The sequence below is a fragment of the Canis lupus genome, chromosome 8 (genome assembly GCF_048164855.1).
Source record: "Canis lupus baileyi chromosome 8, mCanLup2.hap1, whole genome shotgun sequence".
Classification (NCBI taxonomy): domain Eukaryota; kingdom Metazoa; phylum Chordata; class Mammalia; order Carnivora; family Canidae; genus Canis; species Canis lupus.
The window spans coordinates 14,641,246-14,667,599 of NC_132845.1; the positions used below are offsets into that span (position 1 = coordinate 14,641,246).

Here is a 26,354-nt window from a genome sequence, read left to right on the forward strand (position 1 = left end):
CTCCCTCTCCCTTTGCCTGCCACTCCCATGTTTGTGCTCTCCTCTGTCAAATAAGTAAATAAAGTCTTTAAAAAGTTATATATAGGGGATCCCTGGGTGGCTCAGCAGTTTGGCGCCTGCCTTTGGCCCAGGGCACGATCCTGGAGTCAGGGGTCGAGTCCTGCATCAGGCTCCTGGCATGGAGCCTGCTTCTCCCTCTGCCTGTGTCTCTGCCTCTCTCTCTCTCCGTCTCTCTCTCTCTATCATAAATAAATAAATCTTTTAAAAAAAGTTATATATATACATATATGAATTTATAAATTAAAGTAGGCTGTATGCCCAACATGGGGTTTGAACTAACAACCTTGAGATTGAGTGGCATGCTCTCCTGACTGAGCCAGCCAGGTGCCACCACCCCCCCCTCAACTTTTTCTTATTGTTTCTTCTAAAAAGAAGGTTTGGGCGTTAATTGCCTTTTTCCCTATTTGCTTAGTTTTCAACATACCAACCAGGTCTCTCTCAGCAAACTGGCTGAACCTCCCAGCTCCGTTCAATACAGTCAAACAAGTGGGGCAACTTGTCAACCTCTTCCTTCGCCTCATTCCTGGAGCCTCATCCTCCGGCTCCATCCAACCTGCTTCCTAATTCCTATTTGGGGCCATCGATTTGGGAATTGCCTTCACCTGCTTCCCAAATTGGATTCCACATCTCCTGGAATTCCTTTGCTCCCTCATTTTTATGGAGAGTTTCCATCAATTCCTTCCTGTGGCAGGAAGCCTGGAAGGTAAATTTTGAGACACTGCTGGTTGCCCCCCCAGTATCCATTCCTCCCCATTCTTAACTTGTTGAGCGTGGGGAATATACATAATATATTAACACCCAAGAATAGGATAATTCAATATAAGCTCTGGCCTGGATCGCAGGGCCACTGTCTACAGACTTGGCTGAACACTGAGGCCCGCCGAGTGCTGGAAAACCACTGAAGCCCATCTTCCACCTACAGAGATTCTGGCCTCCTTAGTGTGGGTGCAGCCTGGACATCAGGGCTTTTAAAAAGCTCCCAGGTTATTCTAATGTGCACCCAGTTTGACATCCTCTACCTTAGAGATTACCTGTTCCCATCTCCTTATCGTATGAATGAGGCAACGAAGGACCCTCAGATTACAACCTGCCCCCAAAGAATCCAATTTACTGACCCCCTCGGGTATTTCTTCCTGATACAGGAATTAAATATTTCTTTTTTTTTTTTTTTTGGAATTAAGTATTTCTTAAGGAGTAATGGCCTGTAAGATAATCAGGAATGCAGAAAAAGACGTTATGTTTGAATAAACTAGTATTTCAGAAATAATTTCACTTAGAGATGTGTGATATTTAGCAGACAGTAGCATCCTAGTCCATAAATTCGGGAGACTTCTAAATGGTCATGTTATCAAAATGAGAAGGAAAAAACAAGTAAAGCCATCTAATGGAACAAATCCAACATTTACTTTCCTCAGAGTCTATCTGTGCTTCGGATTCTCTAGAGCACACGTCTGGTTTCCATATGTTGCACCCCAATGGGACCCTCAGAGTGAACCCTGTCCTGCAGCAGATTCCCATAGGGACTTCTCAGGCTACAGTTTAGTGGCTTGGCAGCATTTGACACAGCTGACCACTACATTCCTCGGACAACCTCTTCTCTCTGCTTCTAGGACACCTCTCTTCCCTGGTTTTTCTGCCTACCTCACTGGGCATTTCCCAGTCTCCTTTGCTGGCTCCTCTTCCATCCAATTTCAGGTGCCAGAGTGTCTCAGGACACAGCCGAGGGATCTTCCATCCTCAGTCCTCCCTTCTAGAAGACTTTGCCCAGTCCTGTGGCTTTAAATACTACCCACATGATGTGGACTTTCACATTTGCCACTCCAGCAAATCTCTCTCTTGAACAGACTCCCTTATCCAACCTCTTCCTTGAAACTCCACCCTCATGTCTAATAAATTTCTCAACCAGCTCCCCACCCCTCTCTCCACCCAACTACTCAAGGCAGGGATAGCACACATTATCTACATGTTTCAGCTGTAATCACTCCCTCCACCAGTGATTCTCCACCTTGGCTGCACAGTAGAAGCACTTGGGGATTTTTAAAAGGTTTCAGTGTCGAGTACCTGGGTGGGTGAGTGGTTGAGCATCTGCCTTTAGCTCAGGTTGTAATCCTGGGGTAGAGTCTCACACCAGGCTCCCTGTAGGGAGCCTGCTTCTCCCTCTGCCTGTGTCTCTGCCTCTCTCTGTATGTGTCTCTCATGAATAAATAAAAATAAAATCTTAAAAAAAAAAAGTTTCCAGTGCCTGGCTTCCAGCCCCTAGACAATCCGATTTAATTGGTGCCCAGTTATGAGCTGAGCATCAAGATTTCTGATAAGCTTTTCAGGTGATTCTAATATGCAGTAAAGTGTAGGAATTTGAGCTCCAGAGCCATACTTTGATTCCTCCTTTTCCTCAATTCTCACATCCATCGATCAAGTCCTCCTCTTTCCAAAAATGTCAACATTAATATCTGTATGCAAACATCTTAAAAGTCTGGAAGTGCATAAACCAGAAAAAAAAATCTTGGTAATCTCTTAAAATCGTGTTATATGTAATCTGAATTTTCTTCTTTAAGTTTTCCACGTTTTCTTGATTTTTGGTGATTGACAAATGGATTCTTGAGTTATCATTTTAAGTTAAAATAAGCTATGTCCAAAAGGATCTAATAATCCCTATCAGGTAATCCAATGTTTCCCTGCCCAACATTTGTGCGGAAGGGAGATAGTGACCTGAGCCAAAGGCAGATACTCAATCACTGAGCCATCCAGGTGCCCCTGAACTTCAGTATTTCTACAGCAATGGTCATGCTGGCCTGGGGGGAATGTCACAAGGCAATCTGGCAGATGGAAGACTTTAGAACAATCCCAACAACCCACACTGGATTTTTTTCTTCTACTCCAATTTCTACAATGAACTGATTTTGTCATGATTTGCTGAATTGCTGAGAGTGGGAGAGGAGGAGGGAGGGAGAGAGGGGGAGGGGGAGAGAGAAAAAGAGAGAGGTTGAGAGAGACAGATGGAGATCCAGACAGCTGAGGCTCTGGGGTAGTTAGGCCCCAATTAAAGGAAGTCAAGGAGGAAAAAAAAAAGAAGAAGAAGAGAAAGTCAGAGAGAGAAACTAGTTACATTCTAAGCATAGCTCTCAGAACAGAAATGATGTGCTCATTCTAATCCTGAGAAGCACTGAGAAGACAGATTGTAGAGCTTTTCATTTTTCACTAGAGCTACTGATAAAAAATGTGCATGCTACAACTTTCAGGAATTTCCCTAGAGATGCCTGAACCATGCCACCCAGTTCCTATAAAATCATCTCCTGTCACCACTTTGCTGCTTCTGGCCAGCAGGAGAGCAGAACCAGGGCTGCATATCCTAAAAGTGCTTGTTCTGAAAAAGTCACACTCCCTTTGAAAACACATCCTGACCAATCAGCTCTCTAGGTCAGAGAGAAATAAAGCAAAACTCCATTTCTCAGCAATACAGGATTCCAAGAGCAGTGAAAGCTGGAGAAGAGGGGGTGCGCAGGTGGTTCAGTTGGTTAAGTATCTGTTGATTTTTGGTTCAGGTCATGATCTCAGGGTTGTGAGATCTAGCCCCAGACTGGGCTCCACTCTGGGCATGGAGCCTGCTTAAGATTCTCTCTCCCTCTCCCTCTGCCCTTCCTCTCTCTCTCTCTCTCTCTCTCTCTCAATCTCTCTCTCTTAAAAAAAATTTAAATTAAATTAAAAAAGTAAAGCTGGAGAAGACTGGAATTATAGCATTCCTTACACATTGCTTTCAGTAACATTTCAAGAAGTGCCCAATTTACCAGGGTCATGTTGATGACCATACCTAAGGAAAAGTAAAATTAAAAGTCACAAAACCATAATTAATCAATTTCTCCTCAAGCCACTGAATGAGTTTACCTTATTTTCAGTCAAGCCCACCTCAGTGTTAGCTGGGGAATCCCTAGATTCACCCTATCTCTACAAACTCCCTCTAGTTGCTATAGGTGACAGGATTTTCTTTTAAGCTCACCACTTAGACTACGGGTCTTCTGGAATGATAGCAAGGACAATTTTTCAGAATCTTTAACTTCACTAGTCACTAATTATTGCCTAACAGATGTTTTAGGCTGAAACACCAGCTGTATTCAAGGGGAAATCCCAAAAGACAACCTTCAAAGGAGAAGAAAGGAAGCCATCCCCCAACTGAGGGGACAGTCCTATGGGCACCCCTGCCTCACCAAAGCTGTCTCATCACACCAGGGGTAAAGAAGGCAGAGACCCAAGTACAGAAAGCCCAGCAAGAGGCAGGCTAAGGAAAATGGAAAGAATCCACCCCCCCCCCCCCCCCAGACGATTGGCAAAGCAAACAAACAAGTACACAAACCAAAACCTGGCTTTAAACATTTGACCTGGGCAGCTCGGGTGGCTCAGCGGTTTAGCGCCGCCTATAGCCCAGGGCCTGATCCTGGAGACCCAGGATCGAGTCCTATGCCGGGCTCCCTGCATGGAGCCTGCTTCTCCCTCTGCCTGTGTCTCTGCCTCTCTCTGTGTGTCTCTCATAAAAAATAAAATTAAATTAAAAAATACACATTTGACCTTTTAAAAAAATAAAAAAATAAAATTAAATTAAAAAATACACATTTGACCTTGAAAAGAATATTGCAGTTGAGTAAAAAAGAATGGAGTCTGGAAATAAAAAGTCTTTTCTCTATGAAGCCCACAACACGTGATGTGAGAGTTCCCCCAAGGGTGATCTCATTCTGCAGAACTGACACATGGAACCCAGACTCCTGGCCTCAGCTAAGAACAACCCAGCCTCAGGGAAAATCCCACTTCTAACTTTCCTGGCCAGAAGGGCTTCTTTTGGCAACTAATTTTACTTTGAAAATTGTAGCCACAAGAAATCACCTGTTTTCCCACTAAGTTTTGAGAATTGTCTTATCCTGGGTTTCACTTCACTAACGGAGCCTGGGCCTGAAGAGCTCAGCTTGTGAATAGGACCATTGCTGACTTTCAGTTCTCTATCCTCTGCCACTCTGTTCGAAATCTGTCTCCCTACCCTGCTCATGAAGACATTTTATAGTTGTTATTCTCTTGTTAAAAACCACACTTTTGATGTGCTCCTCCTTGCTAGGAGAGAGCATGGCCTCCTCAAACACTTCATCAGGATTTACCGATTTTTAAGTGCAGGAGATTAAATAAAATCAGCACCATTAAGTTGACCCCTGCATGGGAACAGTCAGGGGAAGAGTGGGAAAGGTATTTTTAAAGGGTCCACACCACAGAACCTGGTTTATGGGAGCTTTGCTACAGGAGAGGGGCAAGCTTACAGTAATGGGAGTTCGACTCAAAGTATGAAGAGGAAAATGAGCTGAAATCTTGAGACTGATGACTCAAAAGGAAGAAGCTACTGGATTCCCCCAAACTTGGGCTGTTTAGTTAGCACATCAGAGAGGCGGTGAGCAGTTCCTAAAATGATGTGAAGCCCACATCCCACCCCTGCGGAGAACAATGTGGTCGGTTGGTCCCTTCAACATAAAACATCAGAAGCCCTGTCCTGACATCCGGACAACCTCTCCCACCTCTCTAAGGACCCCTTCTGTTTCCTGCTGGCACTGCACAACCAGACACACACACACACACACACACACACACACATTTCAAATCAGAATCCTTTCAAAAGTTATTTGTGTGCGCAGCGGCAGATGTGTCCAGAGCTGTAAGAGTGGGAGCCTCTGGAGACACTGGATATGACGCAAATGGTTAAGTCCTGAAGGAAACAGGCGAAGAAAAATGCTGCTTTAAGTAAAGATCTAAGAAATACAAAGATTATATACACCACACCTGCCATAAGCACAAGCCTGTTCATCAGTCCAAGCAGAGCACACTAGGTAAAGCCAGAGTCCATTTGCTCCCCAGCTCTTAGAGCTCAGGCAGATGGAAGAAATATGCAGCTTCTGCTCATCTGCCCCATTAAAACCAGGCATCCAGCATTAAGAGAGATGGTCATCTGGGTGCAACATTCATCAAGGTATCCAGTTGCCAAGAAAGTCGTACCAAAGTTACATCCTCTAACCCAAAACTGGCCTTTCCAACGTCGAAAACAAACGTATGCCACACTTGCCTGGAAATAAATGCTTATCAGGACAGTCACCAGAGAGATCAGGGAGGCCCTCCTCTTGGGCCGTGGCTCTCCTTGCCGGCGCCAAGTCCGCTTAGGATAGTGCCGTGTCTACGCCACCCTAGGAAGGTGTGGGCCGCCCCGTGTTCCGTGAGCCGGAGGGGAGCCCCGGGGAGCGCGCTCACCCCGGCCCGCGGCGCAGCGGGCGGCAGCCGGAGCAGGTGGGCCGCGCAGCATCCTCGGGGGAACTGGGGTGCACCGCACCGCAGCCCCGCACCTGAGCGGGAGGCCCGGGTGTTCCGGGAGGCGGCTACCGGCAGGCGGGGCCCGGGACCAGGGTCTCTCCGGAGCGTCGGCGCCTCCCGGGTCGGCCTGGGCCCCGCGGCTCCGGCGTCCGCTCCCGGGCCGTGCTCCGCCTTCGAAACCTTGCGCGGCTTTGGCTCGGGGCTCGGGGCTCGGGGCTCGGGCCGGGGCCCTCCCGGGGCTGGAGCGGGGCCAGGGCGCGGCCGTGCACCCGGGCGGAGGGGAGGGGGCGGGGGGGGGGCCCCCGAGCCGCCACCTCGGACTGGGGAGCGCGCGGGGAGCGCCTCGGGCGGGCCGCTCGGAGCCCCGGGGCCGTGCGAGACGGAGGAGGACCCCGGGGGGCAAGCAGCCCGGGGCGGGGGCGGAGCCGAGCGCCCCGGGGTACCCACCTGCCGCGGGGCCCCCAGGACGGGCCGGAGGCTCCGCTCCACGCCGGCAGGTGCAGGGCCTCCAGGCCGGGGCGCATGCCGCGGGCCCCGAGCGCCAGGAGGGGCGCGGAGGGTGGACGGCTGCACCCGCCTCGGCCCCGACGTGCCGGCCCCAGGCCCCTGCGCTCGGCTTGGGGGGCGCCGGGAGCTGGGGCGCCGGGTGTCTGCCGCGAGGTCTGGCTGCGGAGAAGCGGCCTCGGCCTCCAGGGAGCCGGCGGCGCGGGGCGCCCTCCACACTGCCCCCGGGCGGCGGGGCCGCGCGCTCGCTGCGCTGAGGGCTCCTGCCGGGCGCCCTCCGGGGTTTCTCCACCACTGCGCAGTCCTGTCTCCGGTTCCGTTCTGAGGCATCCAGGGCACAGGGCCGCGCTGGGGGCTGTGGCCACCGGCCCTCGGGGATCCCCGGTTTAGCTCAGCGGTTTAGCGCCGCCTTCAGCCCGGGGCGTGACCCTGGAGACCGGGGATCGAGTCCCAGGTCGGGCTCCCTGCATGGAGCCTGCCTCTCTCTCTCTCTCATAAATAAAATCTTAAAAAAAAAAAGAAGAAAGAAGAAGAAAGGAGAAGAAGAAAAGAAGAAGGACACGGTCCTCTCCCCCACGGTCCTCTCCCCCAGGACTTCGCGTGACCCGGCAAGTTCATCCGGATCAGTTCGTTCACTGGAGCGTGTTTGCATTCTGGAGCGTGGGATCACAAAACTGTGACAAGCGTCAGGGTTCAGAGACGTGAAGCGCTCTGGACGCACGAGGACCAGAAAACAGACCTCGCCTCCCGCTGGAGCCGGGAAGCTGGAGCCGCCCCAGCGCGGGGAGCGCGGTGCACCTGCTGCAGCCCCTGCCCTTCCCTCCCAGAGCTCCCGCCTGCGGGAGCCCAGGCAGGAATCTTGGAGCGGAGGGTCTCGGCACGTGCCCACATGTCACGTTCAGCTGCGGGTGATGCTCACTTGGCAGCCTGCACCCGGCGACAGCCTCTTTTGTGCGGAGTCCTGTTTCTCTTTCCACGCGGTAGCAGCGCCAGTCCCGAGTTCCAGGCGATTTGGCTCAGCAAGCATTTAAAAGGTTTCTGGAGTTCGCTAGCTCAAAGGATACCCTGCTGGGTAATTATTTTAATATGTGTCTGCAGGTTGAGGTAATTGGACAGAATGATGTAAATAGATATACATACTTGACCTTTTGAAAGTCACTTTTAAGGCAAAAATGCCTTATTTTAGAGTCCTTTTCATTAGAGGTGCCCACTGGGTGAGGACACCCCGGGTTTGGAAGATCCCGTTTGCATAGTACAGTCCCCACAGGTGACAGGTGGGTGCAAGGGTGGTTTGGTTAGGTTCCTTTTTAGAAAGCGGAGAGGAAACTGTCCAGGGCTCTTCTTGTGGGGAGGATGTGGATTCCGTGAAAAAGACACGGAATTGGCTTGATTGGAAAGTGTTAGAGGAAGTATATGGAAAGCAAGACATATTTTATGTATATTGTGTAAATATGTACATATATATGTGTGTGTATATATATATATATGTATATATGTATACACACAGTTTTTACACTAAGGAATTTCCAAGCCTTTTTAATTCAAAGAAAAACTGCCATGAAGGAACTACCCTATTAACCTCAAAATGCTAGGACTCTACTAGGGACAACAATCCCTCTAGAAGGGGACTGTAAACTGGGATAACTTCTTTTTGTATCAACCAACTACTCATTGTAAGTGTTTTCTAAAACTTCAGTATTTCTACTGGATAACTTATCAGTGGGTAGTTAAAAAGAAAATTCATTGTTAACTGTGCGTTTTTTAAGACTGTTTACCATGTGCGAGGGCCCCGTACTTCAAGGGGCCAGGAGTAACCTTGAGTTCCCACTAGGTAGGAAGGTTGATTTACATGTTATCTCATTGAACACTCAGCACTCTGTGTACTGTCATCTCCTTTTGAAATGTGGAAAATGAGTTCAGAGAGGTTTAGGTTACTGCCCTGAGGTCATCCACACAATTTGTAGTAGATCCAAGATTTCTATTCAGGTCTTTGAGTTTCCAAAGCCTTTATTCTCACCACACTGCTGCTACACAGACAGACACATAATTAACAGTTAGTGATCTTGAATTGTTTTCCTAATCTGGAGAAGTTTCCTAGTTTCACAAAGCGGAGAAGAGATACATGTACATCAATAGCTGTAATTGGTGATAGATTATTGATCGGTATCAAGGTATTATTTTAAAAATAAACAGTAAGTAAATTCTTTTTATATAGATTTATTTATTTATGAATGAATGAATGAATGAATGAATGAATGAGAGACACAGGGAGAGAAGCAGAGGCAGAGAGAGAAGCAGGATCCCTGAATGGAGCCTGATGCAGGACTTAATCCCAGGACCTAAGCCAAAGGAGACGCTCAACCACTGAGCCACCCAGGCACCCCAACAGTAAGTAAATACTTATCAAACACCCAGGCCATCCAGAAATTGCACTACTGAGTATCCCAAAGATACAAATGTAGTGATTCGAAGGGGTACCTGTACCCCAATGTTTATAGCAGCAATGTCCACCATAGCCAAACTATGGAAAGAGCCCAGATGTCCATTAGCAGATGAATGGATAAAGAGGATATGGTATACACACACACACACACACACACACACACACACACACAATGGAGTACTACTCAGCCATCTAAAAAAAAAAAGAAATTTTGCCATTTGCAACAACATGGATGGAACTAGAGGATATTATGCTAAGTGAAAGAAGTCAATCAGAGAAATACAATTATCATACTATCTCACTTATATGTGGAACTTAAGACACAAAACAGAAGATCATAGGGGAAGAGAGGAAAAAATAAAACAAGATGAAATCAGAGAGGGAGACAAATCATAAGAGACTCTTAATCATAGGAAACAAACTGAGGGATGCTGGAGGGGAAGGGGGTAGGGTAACCGGGTGATGGACATTAAGGAGGGCCAGTGATGTAATGAGCACTGGGTATTATATAAGACTGATGAATCACTGAACTCTACCTCTGAAACTAGTAATACATTATATGTTAATTAATTGAATTTAAATAAAAAGATAAACACTGTAGATGGAGTAGTAGTTACAATGGAGAACTCCAAGTATCTCAAATTTCAATGTGCAAATGAAACACCAGCTTATACTCATTGTAAAACCTCACATTTCAGCATTGGGAGTCATTTTTATGATTGACTTTCTGTTAAATAATAAGACTTCAGTGTCTCAAAGCTATATTCATTTAACCTTTAAAACAAAAAATTAACAAACCAGTTTCCTTTATAAAAAAAAAAAAGATTGCTTTGAGAAAACCTTTATTGCACACCATTGAATTCATGTTTTGCACACAAAACAAAGATACATGTTGTAAAAATCCCTGAAATTCTAATCAGCAGTATCCAGGGGTGGAGACTTTGTTTCTGTGTCTTTTGAAGGCATATATTTCCCATTTATTTTTACGTTTGAGCAGTATTGTTTTTCAAAATGTTTTTAATGTGAGTTTTAGAACCTCTCCCCCAAAATCACAGTTCCTGATCCTAAAACACTCTTCTGTGAGATTGAATGTGCTGTGAGGGGCACAGTACATCAGAGAGTTTTTGCAAGGCCATGCAAACACTGAAATAATCCCTGTAGAACTGAATATGCCTTTGGTATGCACTTTAATTTTTATACATATATAGGGTACTCTTTAACTCCGTATTTTAACAGTGAAGGAGAGAAAACTTATACATGAATACTAAAAAACTTGATCCTTTCTGGAACTAAAAGCGGCATCGCGTAACAGTTGCCCTTCAGGACCAAATCTTAGACTGTTTGCTGGTAATAGTTGTCTCTTTCTTACTCTGCCCTTTAAGAGAAGATTTTAAAATACAATGATTACTGATACACAGCAACCACATCCCCCCTCTCTCTCAGAGACGAACCCCAGAGAGTGGTCAAGATCAGGGTTGGTGAATTGTGTGAAGTCAGACCAGGCATTGTTCTCCCCTGATGATACAATCAACCCAGTCAGGATAGCTAGATGCAAGAGGATAGGAGCTGAAGAAGGGGATGGAGAACATATCCTAAAACTATGGCAAAATAAACAAGATATAAGAATCCAATAGCTTCTCTCATCAAAGCTAGTTTAAAAAAAATCCAACATAAAGCTGCAAAAGACATTAAATGTTGCTTTTAAAAGTATAAATAGTTCTTGATCAATTACAGCTATCAGTTGCTCAAAGTAATGGTCTTTAAACATACAACACCTGATCTTAAAATATCCATATAGCTTCCCAACTCAGCTATATTGTATATTTCCCTCCAGAGCACAGATTAATCTGATGGCTACTTTTTACAACAGCAGAATATAGATATTGGAGTGTCATCTTCTAATCTGTATTTTCCAGAATTGGGTAGATCTTTGCACTCTGATATAAATGTACGAAGTTCAGTCTCTGGAAAGCCATCTTGTTGGTAATGCTACATGGAAGAATAAGGGGGATAAAAATGCTCTCATGAATAAGTCCCTTGAAAACAGTTTTATTCCAAATTCAATATTTGGCAAGGGAGGGGGATCTTTCTAGGGGGATAGTTCAGTCACTGCCAAGTATTTTCAGGGAGATATTGCCTCTAGAGCCATTCTTCGGTCTAGCTAAGGAAAAGTGGGTCTAGAATTCTGCAGTGTCCTCAGAGGCTCTTTTGTGGGTCTGGTTCAGCCCAAAATGAGTCTCAGCTGTCTTTCCAGCTCAGAAATCCAGCTGGAATCCAGCCTGCACATCATTTTGAAGTCTCCCTTTCAGACAGACAGGTGTGTTTAAGGGCCTGTATTAGCATCAGTTTGGGGGTCTAAGATCTCTAGAACATGCCCTGACCAGAGAGGATCTGCCAGCACTTGCCCACCTGACAGGTGCTCTGAGCTCATGGAAAGAGGTAAACAACTAAACAGTGAGTCTCAGACTTGTATCATCAAGACATGTCGACTCATATTACTATTCTTTGAGACCTAAGATATCACCCTTAAATAACATGTAGTTCTCTGCATGCAAAGCTAAAGGCAGTGAATTTTTAGAGCACAGTGGGGAGGGATCTGGACAGGTACTACAACCTTTCCCAGTGGCTTTGGTGACTCTAAGCACACATCTGCCAAGCAAGTACTGAGGACGGTTGGTTCTAAAAATCTAATTCAGTAAAGCTTTTATTTATTTATTTATTCATGAGAGACACAGAGAGAGACACAGGCTGAGGGAGAAGCAGGCTCCACACAGGGAGCCCTCTAATTCAGTAAAAATGAAGTCATGGTCCTCGCTTCATAAGCAAGGTATTCATAATTATCAACTCATAACCCATCAACTTCTGCCAACCTTCACTTTGTCCCTAGGACCATTTGTATGACATCATGTTTCATCAGCCCTCTCACCCAGAAAGTCCGCAAGTGGAAGTGTCTATGCTAATAGTATACCTAATAGCATAAAGTTATTAGAAATTTAAATATATATGGATATTTACCCTGCCTTTCCATATTTCAAAGGGCTCAAACTGAGTTTTAAAATATCCCATCTAAGTGACAGTTTTTCAAATCATGTTTCTGACATGTATAAAGCATACCCGGCTAGTACATGATATATCAATCCCTTCACTCTTCTAGAGACCAGGCCTCTGGGATGGTCCCAGACAGGGCCTTGCAAAGAGTATGGGTTCAGTCATAGCATGCTCCAAACTAAGAGTTCAATTTTTCTCTATGAAAATTAGATTTAAAAAATAAAATTTTGAAATGCCATATATTTTGTTCACCCGATGCCTACTGATTTTTAGAAGTCTTTTTTTTTTTTTTTTTTTTTTTTTTTTAAGTTTTAAGTAATCTCTACACCCAACATGGGCTTAAACTCATGACCCTAAGATCAAGAGTCGCATGCTTTCCTGACTGAGTCAGCAAGGCACCCCTGGTCTTTATAATTCTAATAAAATTTTAGAAGTTTGTTTGAAAAATCTTACTTGTTGAGAGACAAAACTCTCAACATTCTACAAATTCTAATTCTTCATTTCTGTGTCTCAGTATCTAAAATTGAAGTCTGGGACACCTGGATGACTCAGCGGTTGAGCATCTGCCTTGGGCTCAGGTCCTGATCCCATGATCCAGGTTCGAGTCCCACATTGGACTCCCTGCATGGAGCCTGCTTCTCCCTCTGCCTCTGTCTCTGTGTTTCTCATGAATAAATAAATAAAATATTTTAAAAAAATAAAATTGAAGTCTTTCTTTTCTACCCTGAAAAAATGAACATTCTATCAGTTCTCTTCCCTCTAGGTACCCTATTTTATTGCCATTCTACAAGTTCTGGGAAAATGCTGCTACTTACGGCTCTTTATGAACTTACCTTAATTGTTTCATACGTATCAGTGATCAGTGCGATGAAAAGACTTAAAATCATATATATAAAGAGGCTGATGAATGAGTAGAGATAAATTCTGCTAAACAGCCAGACCAAGTAACTTTTTTGTTGCATTTTTGCAAATGTGGCAAACATATCATCTCCATTTATCAGAGAGAAAAGGCACTCAGAGACCATGTTCAGAGAACGGAACTAGAAAAGGAAAAGAGAAAAAGTTCACTTTTTTCCATGTAGCTTTCCAGTGGAGGTTTTGTTCATGACATCATAAAATAATGGGACCAGATATCTCAAGTTGCTGCTGCAAACTATGTAGTTAATCTCACGTAACTATAAGCATTTGCTGTGTGGTATACACAACCTCTATAACATCTACTATTTTTCCTGGAATGACCAGCTCCTTCTTGAGGCTCCCCTTAATGGGACAGCTTGAATTGAAGCAGAAGGGGCTAGGCTGCACCTTAAGTGCTTTTCTGAGTCAAGTCTTACCGCCCACTTGACCTACATAGAAAGAGATCCTAGAAAAACCTCTGAACCCTCCTAGAAACACTAGAGATACCCAAGTCCTAAGCATGCATGTTCATATTTCTTATTTGAAAGTTCATTCCATTTAGGGTAATGGCATTACAATCAAGACTATAACTCTGTTAACAAAATTTTCAAATATTTCTTCAAGTTTCTCCCTATACTACCTTTTTTAATAAGGTCACACTTCCAAGTCTTGCCTAAATAGCTTACTCTAATATATATTGATGAATCTAGTCTTGACCTCATTGGTGGAAATAACTAACTAACTAATTAACTAACTAACTAACGACATAATTATCTGATACATTCCAGGAGAGGAGGTGAGGTAGTTGAGTGAATCAATTATTCTCTCAAGTTGGTCACACCTTACCAGTTTATAAACATGGCACCAGATAATACTACCTTCGACATTTTCAGACTGAGTCACAAAATAGAAGGAGTTCATTTTAAAGGGCTAACAAGCCCCTGGCACTAATGTAGGAGCTTAATAGTAACAGGAAAAAGTTGTTTATTGGTACCTTATCATGGTACGGCCCCAGCACAATCCATCCACAGAAGCAATAGCCTAAATAAATCATAGCGGCACAGCAACAGAACCTGATGACACTGGGCAGTGCTGCCTGCAGGGTCAGAATAAGGAGCTAGGAAAGGAAGAGAGGCCATTAGAATCCACTTGTTCCTCAGCCAAAGCAGTGCACTAACTCAGAAAGATAGGAATGGCAACAGCGTGGCGATCCGTGGAATCCTTACATTGTACTTCTGAAAGAAGCCGAGGTATCGAATAACTCCAAGCCACACAAGCATGGTGGAAGTCCCAAGAAGTATGCTACAAACATCATAACTTGTTAGACTCTAAAACAGAGCGGGGCAGGGGAGGAAAAGAGATTATTTAACAGAATTCATTTGGGCAAAAAATATTTTGGGGGTTGATATGAATCAGGCACATTGTTCTAGGTGCTGAGAACAAATACGTGAATAAAGAGACAAGATTTCCTTCCCCCATGAAGCTGCATTCTAGTGTATGTGGGGAAAAGTAATAGAAATAAATTAATAAAACCCTCAATACCTCAGCTGATGGTAAGTGTTGAGAAAATCCAGGGAAGGGGAGAAAGAATGGCTATTGGGCTGCATTTTAAATAGGACTGGTCAGGAAGGTCTCACTAAAAAGGTGATATTTGAACAAAGACCTGAGGGCAGTGAGGGAGCAAGCCAAGCAAAAATCTAGGAGAGGAGTGAGTGTTCCAGGCACAGAGACTAGCTAGTGCAAAGTAGCTAGGAGGTGCCTGGCAAGATAGGGAGGCAGGCTGGAGTGAGCAAGCAGGCAGAGTAGAGTCATAGATGTAAGGGGGTAGGTAGTTTAGGGCCTCATGGGTAATTTAACAACTTTGCATTTCAATCTGATAGGCTGGGGAGATTTGAAAGCTCTGAACAGGAGTGATATGATCCCATTTGGGCTGCTATGGTTTAAGAGCAGATTGTCAGAAGAGTGAGAAGGCTGTTGCAATAATATAGATAAGAGCTGATGGTGGCTAGAACCAGCCTGGTCATGGTGAAGGCAAAGAGGCGATTTTTGAAGATAGATTGCTAGGATTTCCTCTTGGATTAGATGGAGGGGAGATGGGATTAGTGAAAGAGAAGAGTCACGGATGCATCTATGGCTTTTGTCTTGAGCTACTGAAAAGAGTTGCCATTAACTGAAATCAGAAACGGAGACTTTATGAAGAAGCAGGTTTGGGCCATAGAGGTGGAAATTTGGGGGGTTCTGTGTTAGGTATGTTAAATTTGAGGAGCCAAGTAGACATCAAATGAAGATGTGGAATCAACAGTAGGATATTTGAGATCAGAGTTCAGGGAAGAATTCTAACCTAGAGATATAGATTTAGAAATCAATGAAATAAAAATCAATGGTAGAGAGCTACTAGTTAAAGCCATGGGACAGGATGAGATCACCCAGATAGTGGCAGGAAAGAGAATATGTGCAAGCACTGCACCTTCAGGCATTGTCACTTCAGTCTGTTGGAGAGGTGGGAAGGAGCCAGCAAAGAGAGTCAGAATACCAGCCTGTGATGTAGGAGGGAAACTGGGTGACAGCCCAGTGAAAAAGTGCATCATCAAAAAGGGAGTGCTCGCAGTGTTAAAATGTGCTGATAGGTCAAGATGAGGATAAATAATGGATTATTTAACTTAGCAGCACTGGTGGTCATTGGAAGGAACATTTTTCTGCAGAGTGGCAGGGCAGCCTGACTGGAACAGATATTATAGAGAATGGGAGGAGCAGAATTAGAAACAAGATTAACAACTCTTTTGAGGTCTTTTGCTATATGAAGGGGAGCCAAAAAAAATAGGGAAGTAGCTAGATGGAAACTAGGTTGAGATTTTTGTCTCTTAAAAAGAAGAAAGAACATGCTAATGGGAAGGGTGCTGTAGAGAACCGATGCTGGTAGGTAGATAAATGAAGTGGGAGGTAGTGGAATTTCTATTTTTTTCTTGTTTTTTTGTGAAATAGAAAGAAGGTCATCAGTGGACAGTGAGGATGGGGCAGGGGTTTTAGAGTTTTCAGAAAAGAAAAAAATATGAAAAATATAAATTTGAATAAGGTTAGTTTGAACAATATAGGGTTGTGGGTTTTTGTTTTTTTCATTTGATTTTTGCTTTGGAGGTACAACTGATTTCTAGGCTAAGTTAATCCTAATTTAAAATGGAAAACCAAAAATAAAAAATAAATAAAATTAAAATAAAATAATAAAATAAAATAAAAAATAAAATAAAATAAAATAAAATAAAATAAAATAAAATAAAATGGAAAACCTTGGGGGGGCACCTGGGTGGCTCAGTTGGTTAAATATCTGCCTTTGGCCCAGGTCATGATCTCAGGGTCCTGGAATCAAGTCCTGCATCTGGCTCCTTGCTCAATAGGGAGTCTGCTTCTCACTCTACCCTCCCTTCTCTCTCTTTCATGAATGAATGAATGAATGAATAAACTCTTTAAAAAATGGAAAACCTTATAGCCTATCAATGGGCAAAGTAAGAAAAGGGCAGCAACTGCAAGCACTCAAATAGTAGTAGGTGGGTTTCACTTTCACTCCCAGTCCTACTTTTTTTGTTGTTGTTGAAGATTCTAGCATTTCTTGTGAAACCTTAGTTTCCATGGGGTAAGAATTCACTGGCCCACTCCCAGAGCTCAGATTCAGTCAGTCTAACACGGAGCATTTTTACCAGATCCCCAAATGATTCTGACACGGAGGCTTGTGTGCCTAAAGAATCATGAAGAGATTTCCTGACAAGATTTAAGAGACTGCTACTGATTTGAAGTTTACTCAACATAACGTTTGAAAGAAACCATTTACTCTGCAAATTCTCACATTCTGGAAAAATATTAGTGCAAATCTGATACTAATCATGGTATAAATGGAAAAAATTTACCTTAGCTTGAATTTCCATTTTCAGAATTGATCCAATAATTGTCAACATGTCACTAATAATAATCATAATGTACCATCCATTGACAAATTCCATTCGATCAGAAACAGAAACTTCCTTCTTATAATGGAGGAGGAAAAAATTGACAAATTCCTTTAGAGAAAAGAGGGGAGGCACAGTGAATTTCTCTGTCAATCACAGTGGCCGAAGCATTTCTAGAGGGCGAGAAGCCCTACCTGTTGAAGCTGAAGTCCTCTAATTACAGATCGAAGGCACAGGGTTAGTGAAGCCAAGCATGTCAGAATAACAAAGGCATCAAAGATCATCATGTAGTGAGTGTTCTTCTGAACTGGAAGGAAAGAGCATTACCTGCTTATGCAGCGGAACATCAATATGGTGACCTCTACTTCTTTTATTTTCTTTCATTTATTTTAACTGCTGCATTACATACCACAGTACAGATATTTAACATTTACAAGGACACTCAGATTGTAATCTGTTTTTTCTGCTACAACAATTTTCCAAATCCTCTCTATGCACAGGTGCACATGATTCTTTAGGCAAATGAATATATAAAGGTGGAATTGTTGGGGTAAGGCATATACATAATTCTGAAAAGAAATCCTAAGAAATTGTCCTCTGAAAAGATCGTACCAGTGTACACACTGACACATAACTCCACATCTTCTCCACTGTTGGAAATTAACAATCTTTTATTTTTGGCAATCAAAAGACTAAATCCTATTCCCAATGATTTGAAATGCCATCCGTATCAGCTGCCAAATTACTGTATGTATTCAAGTACCATATTTTACCCTTTTGATGTTTTTGTGTGTTTTAATGCCTAAGACAAATAACTCTCATTGCTCTTTTCTGGAATTTTTGTTGGATGTTCTTGCTTAGTTTTTCATATATTCTTTAGGATCAGATGTTAAATTCCAATAAAAATCCTACTGGTAATTTTTTGGGGGGGACTCATGTTAAATGTATAAATTAGGGGAGAATTGGCATATACATAATGTAGAATCTCTTGTTCAAAAAATATGATGAGCCATTCCACTGATTCAGGCCTTTCTGCATCCTTTAGAAACATTTTCAAATTTTATCGGAACCCTTCACTTTGCTTTTTGGAATAATTTAGATAGTTCAGACATTCTTTCTGCAAAAACAACTGGTAAGTGTTCCCCATGAGTATTTAAAGAAAGTTAAAACTCCTTCTTTTAGGGGCACCTGGGTGGCCCAGTTGGTTAAGCATCTGCCTTCAGCTTAGGTCCTGATCCTGGGATTGAACCCCCTATCTCTGCTCAGTGGAGAGCCAGCCTCTCCCTCTACCTGCCACTCCCCCTGCTTATGCTCCCTCTCCCTCTGTCAAATAAATAAAATCTTGTCTTAAAAATTCCTTCTTTTAAAAACTACTACAACCATCAATAATAGATCTTTAATTATCAGCCTATGGTATTTTGTTCTTAATACAGTTAGCCTTCCTGCACATTTTACTAAAATATACTATCTGGGTGTAAAATATTTATTAAGAGCCCACTGTGTGTCAGGTGTTTTTCTAGATGTTGAGAATACTCAGTCTATAGCTGAATGCATACCAAGTGGTGACCAAGATAGAACCCCGACTTTGTGGAACTTCTATTCTATTGCAGTGCGACATGCAGGGAGGTAAACAAGTAAATGAACACAATGCTTTCAGACAGGAGTAAGTGATATGAAGAAAATAAAGCATAATAACTAACAGGTATTGCTATGCCACACATAGTCCTAAGCACTTTATATGTATTGATGCATTTGATCCTCACAACAACGCCAATAAAGGGGTGTGTGTGATTATCCCCCACTTGGCAGGTGAGAAAATGATGCACAAAGAGGTCACAGAAACTTGCCCAAGGTTCCATAGCCAGTAAGTGGCAGAGTCAGGATTCAACCCTTTGCAGTCTGTCTCCAGCATCTGTCACTCTGTATTAGTGGTTCTTGGCATCCCTTGGGAACTGTTGGAAATGCACACTCTCTAGCCCGACCCTAGATCCACTGAATCAGAAACCACATTTTCACAAGCTCTCTCGAATGACACTGAAGTTCAAGAACCACTGGTGTAAGTGAGAGAGGCTGGTGTAGGGGAATGGGGAGAAGAGGCTCATTTAGAAGGCACTGTAAGCTGCAGCCGGTCTCAGATGAGACCTGAGTGACAAGGCGGAGCCACCCACGTAGAGATTCCGGAGAATTTCAAGCACAAAGTGCTAGCCACCATGATTAGAGCCAGGTGAAGAAGGTGAGCAGAGGTCTCCGCTGTCATGTGCTGTGCTACAGAGCTTGTCTTTGTTTGACAAGGCAGACTGATAAAAAGATAAGCACTTAAGACTATAGTTCTATAGTTCAAAACTCTATAATGAAGCATTCCATTAATATTGGCCAAAGGGCATGTAATTGTTACCAAAATGTCTATATCTACTTTAGAAAAACTTAAAAACTAAGAAACATTTGAGAGAAAGCCTGAGTGCCAGGTACCTTCATATGCTCTCATTTTCTCTATTCTAAAGTTTGTGGAGGAGTATTGCAATGGTTACAGATGATATAACAGGCTTGTCTTTCAAATAAACAATTTTATAGTTGAAGTGAAATTTGTGATTCAAGAGCCTCATATATTTGAAGTTACCTAATAGTGAAAAAAAAAAAAGCACACCAGAATGAAGAAGTTTAATTTCATTTCTCCTTACTATCTCATTACCACTTCTGAACTTTGTGAATCCACGAACAGGAAGCCGTAAGGCAATGATTTTCTAAGTATTGCATGGAAAAGGATGACCTGCACAATCCTAGGTCCCACCCCAGACCTGTGGACTGCCTTGCCTTGATTCTTCTGCTCACTAGAATCCAAGAACCCCTGACTTAGTCCAGTATAACATACCAAAGGAGCTAGAAAATGAGACAGATACATTCTTTTCCAGTCAATTTTCTCCAGTTCAGCCCCAAAATTCTCAATGGTACTTAGACTATAGCTGAATGCATGTCCATATCCATATTTCCAAGAATGGGCACTTTCCTCATTCCTAAATATAAATATAATGTGCGGGATGCTTCAAGGTGAGCCTGACTTCTCCCTGGCTGTAATGACTACTGGCACCAAGATTTACTTCTAAGCCTTAGGTTCTTAGTTTGTGTAAATAGGGATGCTGCTTATCTCGAGGAAATTTTAAAAGTATTAAAATGTAGGGGGAAGTTCTTATGCAGTAAGCACTCAATAAATATTACTTTGGGCATATGTGATTTTTTTTTCCTGGGGGGTCGTGTGCACTTTTTGGTAAGAACTGGGCCAGTGAGGGCACATGTAGAGGTCAGTAAAAGTCATTTCAATTACTAATAACTTATGAATTGCCTGGAACACCAGATCCCTACAATGAGTTGATCTATTTGCAGAGAATTAGGAACTTGAGAATGCTCCAATTCTTTCATTTGTTGCTCCACATATCCCAGTAATTTAATAGCTCTTTTATTTAGTAACCATTTTCAAAACTAGTAAAATTCACCACTTACTTGATCCCGATACATGCCAGTCTTTACATTCTCTGATGGAAATATCATTATCTAAACTTATCTTAATTCTTCCACTATGGGCCTTATTGTCAAATGTTATCTGTGAAGAACAGGAAAAGTGTCAAAAACACAGCTATAGTTTTTAAAGTCAAGACGTCTCTATATATTAATTAGGAAACAAATCTTTTAAGGTGAACGGATACCCACCCAGATTCTCATCTCAGACTCTCATCCCTGAGCTGATGCTAATTCTGTTCAACTTGGGAAATGCCCTTTATTTCTCTGTGAAATGAGGAAGTTGAACAAGATCTTCGGTTGAGATCTTTTAGTCTCTAATATCCTATATTTCTAGGACAGTATTCCAGCTCTGGACAACTCATAAAACAAGAGATCTCTCTCCTCTTTACCTCTAGATGTCCTCTTGGTATGAACAAGAGCTGATACAAGTATGCTTTTCCCCACCACCCAGGGACTCAGCTGGCGATAGTTCGTCAGTGCTGTTATAATTCTTACTAAGACAGAGGTTCATTATCTCAGGCTTGGAACATTTCAGATGGAGGTTTTCATTCTGGACCCAGATTTCTCTTTTTTTTTTTTTTTAAGATTTTATTTATTTATTCATGAGAGACACAGAGAGAGAGAGAAGCAGAGACACAGGTAGAGGGAGAAGCAGGCTACATGCAGGAAGCCGGACCCGGGTCTCGATCCCGGGACCCCAGGATCACGCCCTGGGCTGAAGGTGGTGCTAAACCACTGAGCCACCCAGGGATTCCCTGGACCTAGATTTCTTAGTCACTCTAGTACCATATATAAAAAAGGATGTGGTGCCAGGGAGTCAACAGCTGTGTCTTGCTTCAAGGATCACCACTTCAGGACATCAGGCACCCAGCAGGACAAAGCCACACCAGAACAACTTTCATATTCCTACTGTCTCCCCCTTCTAGCTCTCTCCACTTTCCCCTTATCGGGATAGGGAAAGCAAGGAGATAAGTTTTGGTTTTGTTCAGCTTGTTTTTAGTGCCTCCTCTCTCAAGTCCTAAAGGAAAAACATCCTTTCAAAAGTCTGCCATTTAGGGGCACCTGGGTGGCTCAGGCAGTTAAGCAGTTAAGCATCTGCCTTTAGCTCAGGTCATGTCCCCGGGGTCCAGGGACTGAGCCCCTGCTGGGCTCCCTGCTCAACAGAGAGCCTGCTTCTACCTCTCCCTCGGCTGTTCCCCCACTTGTGCTCTCTCTCTCAAAAAAAAACAAAAAAGTCTGTCATTTAAATGAGTTTTACTGAAGCTTCTTCATGTGGGGTAACCAGACATGCCTGCAGATATAAATTTTCAAATAAATTTGGTGAGTCTGATCACTCCGTTTCTCATGTTGGACTGTAAGCATCTTTCCTTGACAAGCAACTTAAAGTGTTGTCAGTGTCGCATACCTCCACAGCTGCTGGAGGACCCAGCCCATGGCCTCACAAAGGAAAGATGCTTCATATTATTTGAATGAGTCAGAAATCTTTGCCAAGGAGAACCCATACTTTTCCCCACACAGTCTCTGGGCTTTACAAATAGTAGGTGCTCACTAAATATCTGCTGAGTAAATACACTTTGGCTCAATGTCAATCACATCTCAGGAGGGCTCCAAAGAAGTTCAATTCTTTAAACAAAGAAGAAAAAATAATGGATGGGATTAAGAACAGATTAGATAGCACAGAAAAAAGCAAGACTTAACTCTATGTTGTCTAGAGAAAGAAACCCACTTTAAACATAAGACACAAATACCTTAATATCAAAAGAGTGGGGAACACTACTTAAAAGAAAGCTGGGGTAGTTATATTAAAGTCAAACAAAGTAGATTTTAGAGCAAAGAATATTCCTGGCATAAAAAGTACCATTTCATAATGATGTAAGAGTTAGTTCCTCAAACGAACACAAGAATCCTAGATGTTTATATACCTAATAGTTTCAAAATATATGATGCAAGAATATGTTAAACCGCTGTGAATGAATGTTAATGCATTATTTTTACATGATGAATCCAAATTACAGGCACACCCAGGAAAGTTTCATAAATAGCTGTTATATACCAGGTACTAAGGGAGGTCCTTTATATATTTCATATATATGAAGTATATTAGATAGGTAGACAAATAACAGATAGATGTCTTCACAACTTTGTTAGGTAGGTGGGCATTAATTCTGTTTTAACAAATGAGAAAACTGGAACTCAAACCAATTAAGTAATTTGCCTAAAGTTATAAGCTACTAACTGGTGAACGAGATTAAAATCTAGGCTTGCCTGATTCCAAAGCCCCTGCATTTTAAATCAGCATATAGTGCCCCAGTTCATGTTTACTTATAACCATAAAGTTATAAGTAAACATGAACTATTATTAAACCACCCTCTAGGGCATCAGTTCTACTATAGTTCTGTGAGACACAACACTAAATCCACAATGCACAGGCATAGCTTGGGTTGAATCTGCAATAACAGGAAAAACAGAACAGCTGCATGCAGCTAACAGGCCAGGTTGCTCTCATCACTGTACTGAGTCATGGGAAGGGGCCTACATTTTACAAATGTTTCATTTATTCATCCCACAAGTATTTGAGTCATCTACTATGTGCTTTGAGGGATGCAGAGATTAGTAAAATGATTCCTGCCTTCCAGGAGCTTTCAATCTAGTAGAGTTGATGATAAAAGCCTAGAAATGCACAAAACAAAAGAGGAGGTGGGTGAGCCTACATAAAATATAAAAACAAAACCAAAGGGGGATCCCTGGGTGGCTCAGCGGTTTGGTGCCTGCCTTTGGCCCAGGGCGCGATCCCGGAGTCCCGGAATCGAGTCCCACGTCGGGCTCTCGGCATGGAGCCTGCTTCTCCCTCCTCCTGTGTCTCTGCCTCTCTCTCTCTCTGTCTCTCTCTATCATAAATAAATAAATAAATCTTTAAAAAAAATAAAATATAAAAATAAAACCCTGAAGTTCAGAGCATAGGATGTGTTCCTATCTGAAGCATCACAAAAAGAATCCACAAAGAGGAGATCAGTTGAACTGAGCCTTGAGAATGATAAAACTTCTGAAAGGTGACTCTCAGTTTGAGAGTGGTACAGGGGGTGGTAAGGGAGAGGAGGGACAAGAGAGAAGACTGTGGACAGTGGCTCACTTTTTTTAAAAATCAAGTAATATTGAAAACTCATAACTTCTTGACTAATATTAGGATCAAAATTTGTAGCCTAATACAAAATAGTCTTATAGTATTAGTGTTTTTTCCTGTTAAATGATATGAATAATTATTAATTATACTATATTCTGAAACTTTTTTAACCTCAACCTCTGAAAACTCGATTTCTCATAGCCAATTAGTTGAATATCATGAACGTAGCTCTGGTACGAAGTACTGCCGAAGCAACAGCAATCTGGACCGTATGAAGGCAAGTTGTATCAAATGCAGTTCCACATATGCCCCACTCAGCATTGGATTACTGACCCTGAGCCTAATGAGGTGATCAACTCACAAGAGAGGCATCCTGTGCTCTCTAGAGAGCATTAATAGCTCCACGTGCCACTGGAATATAGAGAACAAAGATGCGACAGCGTGTGCTGAAGGGGGAGGAGCCAGAGCATCCAGACACAGCCCACGGAAGGTACTGCAAACAATAACCCACAGGCCGCACACCCCTGCAGTGAGGAGCCTCAGCAGCAAGAACTCTTGGCAATAACCGTAAGCCGACAGCCACAGACTGGTAAGGGCCAACTATAGAGAACCCAGAAGCCTCTGCTCCTTTATATTTGAACACCTCCCCTGTGCCAGGCACTGAACAAGGCATAGGCCCTGCCCTCCCAGAACCTACACTGAGGTACAGAGGATAATTAACAAGTAAACGAGGTACCATCACGAAATAAAGGCAGCTATACCAACGCTTCCTCTCTGCACACTCAAGTGCAGACATCCCATACATTTGACCATGCTTTAATACAGGTAGATGAAGCGTGTAACTAAGTCAAACAATTTTTCTTCAAAAATTCAGGGACTGGAACCAAATTCAGCCCAGCCCACACTTACAGTGAGAGTAAAGTCATAACAGTCAGGGAGCTCGTGATGCCGAATGGTCTGCAGATTAATGGCCTTCAGCTTAAACTGCAGGTCCACCGTGAGGAGTCTAGGGGACAGGGGAGGCTTTAGTGCAGCGGAAACCTATGCGCACAGACACAGAGGTTGCCCTCCCACCTGCCTCCCTCACCTGTGAAAGTCCAGCGTTAAGTTGAGTTTATTTTCTTCCAGTGTTCCGACGTGGAAAGGCTCAGCTGGCTCTACAGAGAAACACTCTGCCATGGAAAGGAGCACAATGTCACGCACAGAGCCTAAAATAAAGAAGTGACCTGCATCTTGAAAGGATAGAGCATTTAAGACTAGATATTCCGATTCTACTATTCTTCTGAATTCAGATTTAAAAGCTAAACGTCAGTACCACTTGGTTACAATGAGTTGTTTCTTTTTAAATTTTAATTCGGGGGCACCTGGGTGGCTCAGCTCTTGAGCATCTGCCTTTGGCTCAGGGCGTGATCCCAGGGTTCGGGATTGAGTCTCACGTTGGGCTCCCTGCATGGAGCCTGCTTCCCCCTCTGCCTATGTCCCTGCCTCTCTCCCTCTGTTGCTCATGAATGAATAAATAAAATCTTTTTAAAAAAATTTAAAAAGGCTCTTAGAAGCAATTTGGGTGAAGAATTCTGAGTTGCTTCTTTTAAAAAAGAAAAAAATAAAAATAAATTTTAATTTGATTAGCCAACATCTAATACATCATTAGTTTCAGATGTAGAGTTCAGTAATTCATCCATTGGGTGTAACACTCAGGGCTCATCTCAACACATGCCCTCCTTAATGCCCATCCCCCTGTCACCCCACCCCCACCTCATCCCCCACCCACCTCCCTCCAGCGACACTCAGTTTCTTTCCCAGAGTGAAGAGTCTCTGATGGTTTGTCTTCCTCTCATTTCTTCCCAGTTTTCCCTCCTTTCCCCATGGTCCTCTGCACTGTTTCTTATATTCAAACATATGAGTGAAACCATGTAATTGTCTTTCTCTGACTGAATGAGTCATTTATTTTTAAGACACAAGTGGCTACAGCATTTCTGGAGTGGGTAAGGGGTAGGAGACCTGAACTCTCACATTAGTCTTCTATAGAATGCTATCTTCCTCCCTGCCTCTGTGAGCCTAAACTTTGAGTCCCTTCTCTCTTTTTTGTATCCTAAGCATAAACGTGAAGCACTTGTAGTACCTAAGATAAAATTTTCTGAATTTAAGGGACCTATTTTTTTAAATATTATTTCTCCTTAAGCACTTAAAAAAAAGGAAGACAGTATTTTAGAAGATTTCACTAATTTGTACTGTAACCCTTTACTATCCTCCTCCAAAGAATGTCCCAGCGACTATTTTGAAAAGCATTTGAACATTTAACTTTTAACTTAAAGACTTAAGCTAATTTAATCTCAGGGTTGTGAGTTTAAAAGCCCTGCACTGGGCTCCACTCTGGGTATGGAACCTACTTAAAAAAAATAAATAAATAAATAAATTATATATATATATATATATATATATATATATATATATATATATATATATATAAAATAAGCCATTCTATTCTAAGTCCTGGTT

The 26,354-nt window shown here is 42.8% G+C and overlaps 2 protein-coding genes across 16 annotated transcripts in view; both read right to left on the reverse strand.

Annotated features, from left to right (window-relative positions):
* Positions 1–6,970, reverse strand: part of MCOLN2 (mucolipin TRP cation channel 2) — a 51,417-nt gene extending 44,447 nt beyond the window's left edge. The window contains exon 1 of one of the 4 annotated variants that reach the window (XM_072834297.1): positions 6,838–6,970. In XM_072834297.1, coding sequence (XP_072690398.1) covers positions 6,838–6,914 — 77 coding nt within the window. In that variant the 5' untranslated portion in view covers positions 6,915–6,970. The other 3 variants (XM_072834300.1, XM_072834299.1, XM_072834298.1) reach the window with 3 other exon arrangements.
* Positions 6,971–10,162: 3,192 nt separating this feature from the next.
* Positions 10,163–26,354, reverse strand: part of MCOLN3 (mucolipin TRP cation channel 3) — a 44,814-nt gene continuing 28,622 nt past the window's right edge. For 10 of the 12 annotated variants that reach the window (XM_072834310.1, XM_072834314.1, XM_072834313.1 and 7 more), the window contains 9 exons: positions 24,943–25,027; positions 24,765–24,861; positions 20,716–20,815; positions 17,415–17,527; positions 17,182–17,331; positions 14,509–14,610; positions 14,277–14,399; positions 13,219–13,425; positions 10,163–11,326 (listed from right to left, as the gene is read on the reverse strand). In XM_072834310.1, coding sequence (XP_072690411.1) covers positions 11,192–11,326; positions 13,219–13,425; positions 14,277–14,399; positions 14,509–14,610; positions 17,182–17,331; positions 17,415–17,527; positions 20,716–20,815; positions 24,765–24,861; positions 24,943–25,027 — 1,112 coding nt within the window. In that variant the 3' untranslated portion in view covers positions 10,163–11,191. The remainder of the gene's footprint in view (positions 11,327–13,218; positions 13,426–14,276; positions 14,400–14,508; positions 14,611–17,181; positions 17,332–17,414; positions 17,528–20,715; positions 20,816–24,764; positions 24,862–24,942; positions 25,028–26,354) is intronic. The other 2 variants (XM_072834315.1, XM_072834322.1) reach the window with 2 other exon arrangements.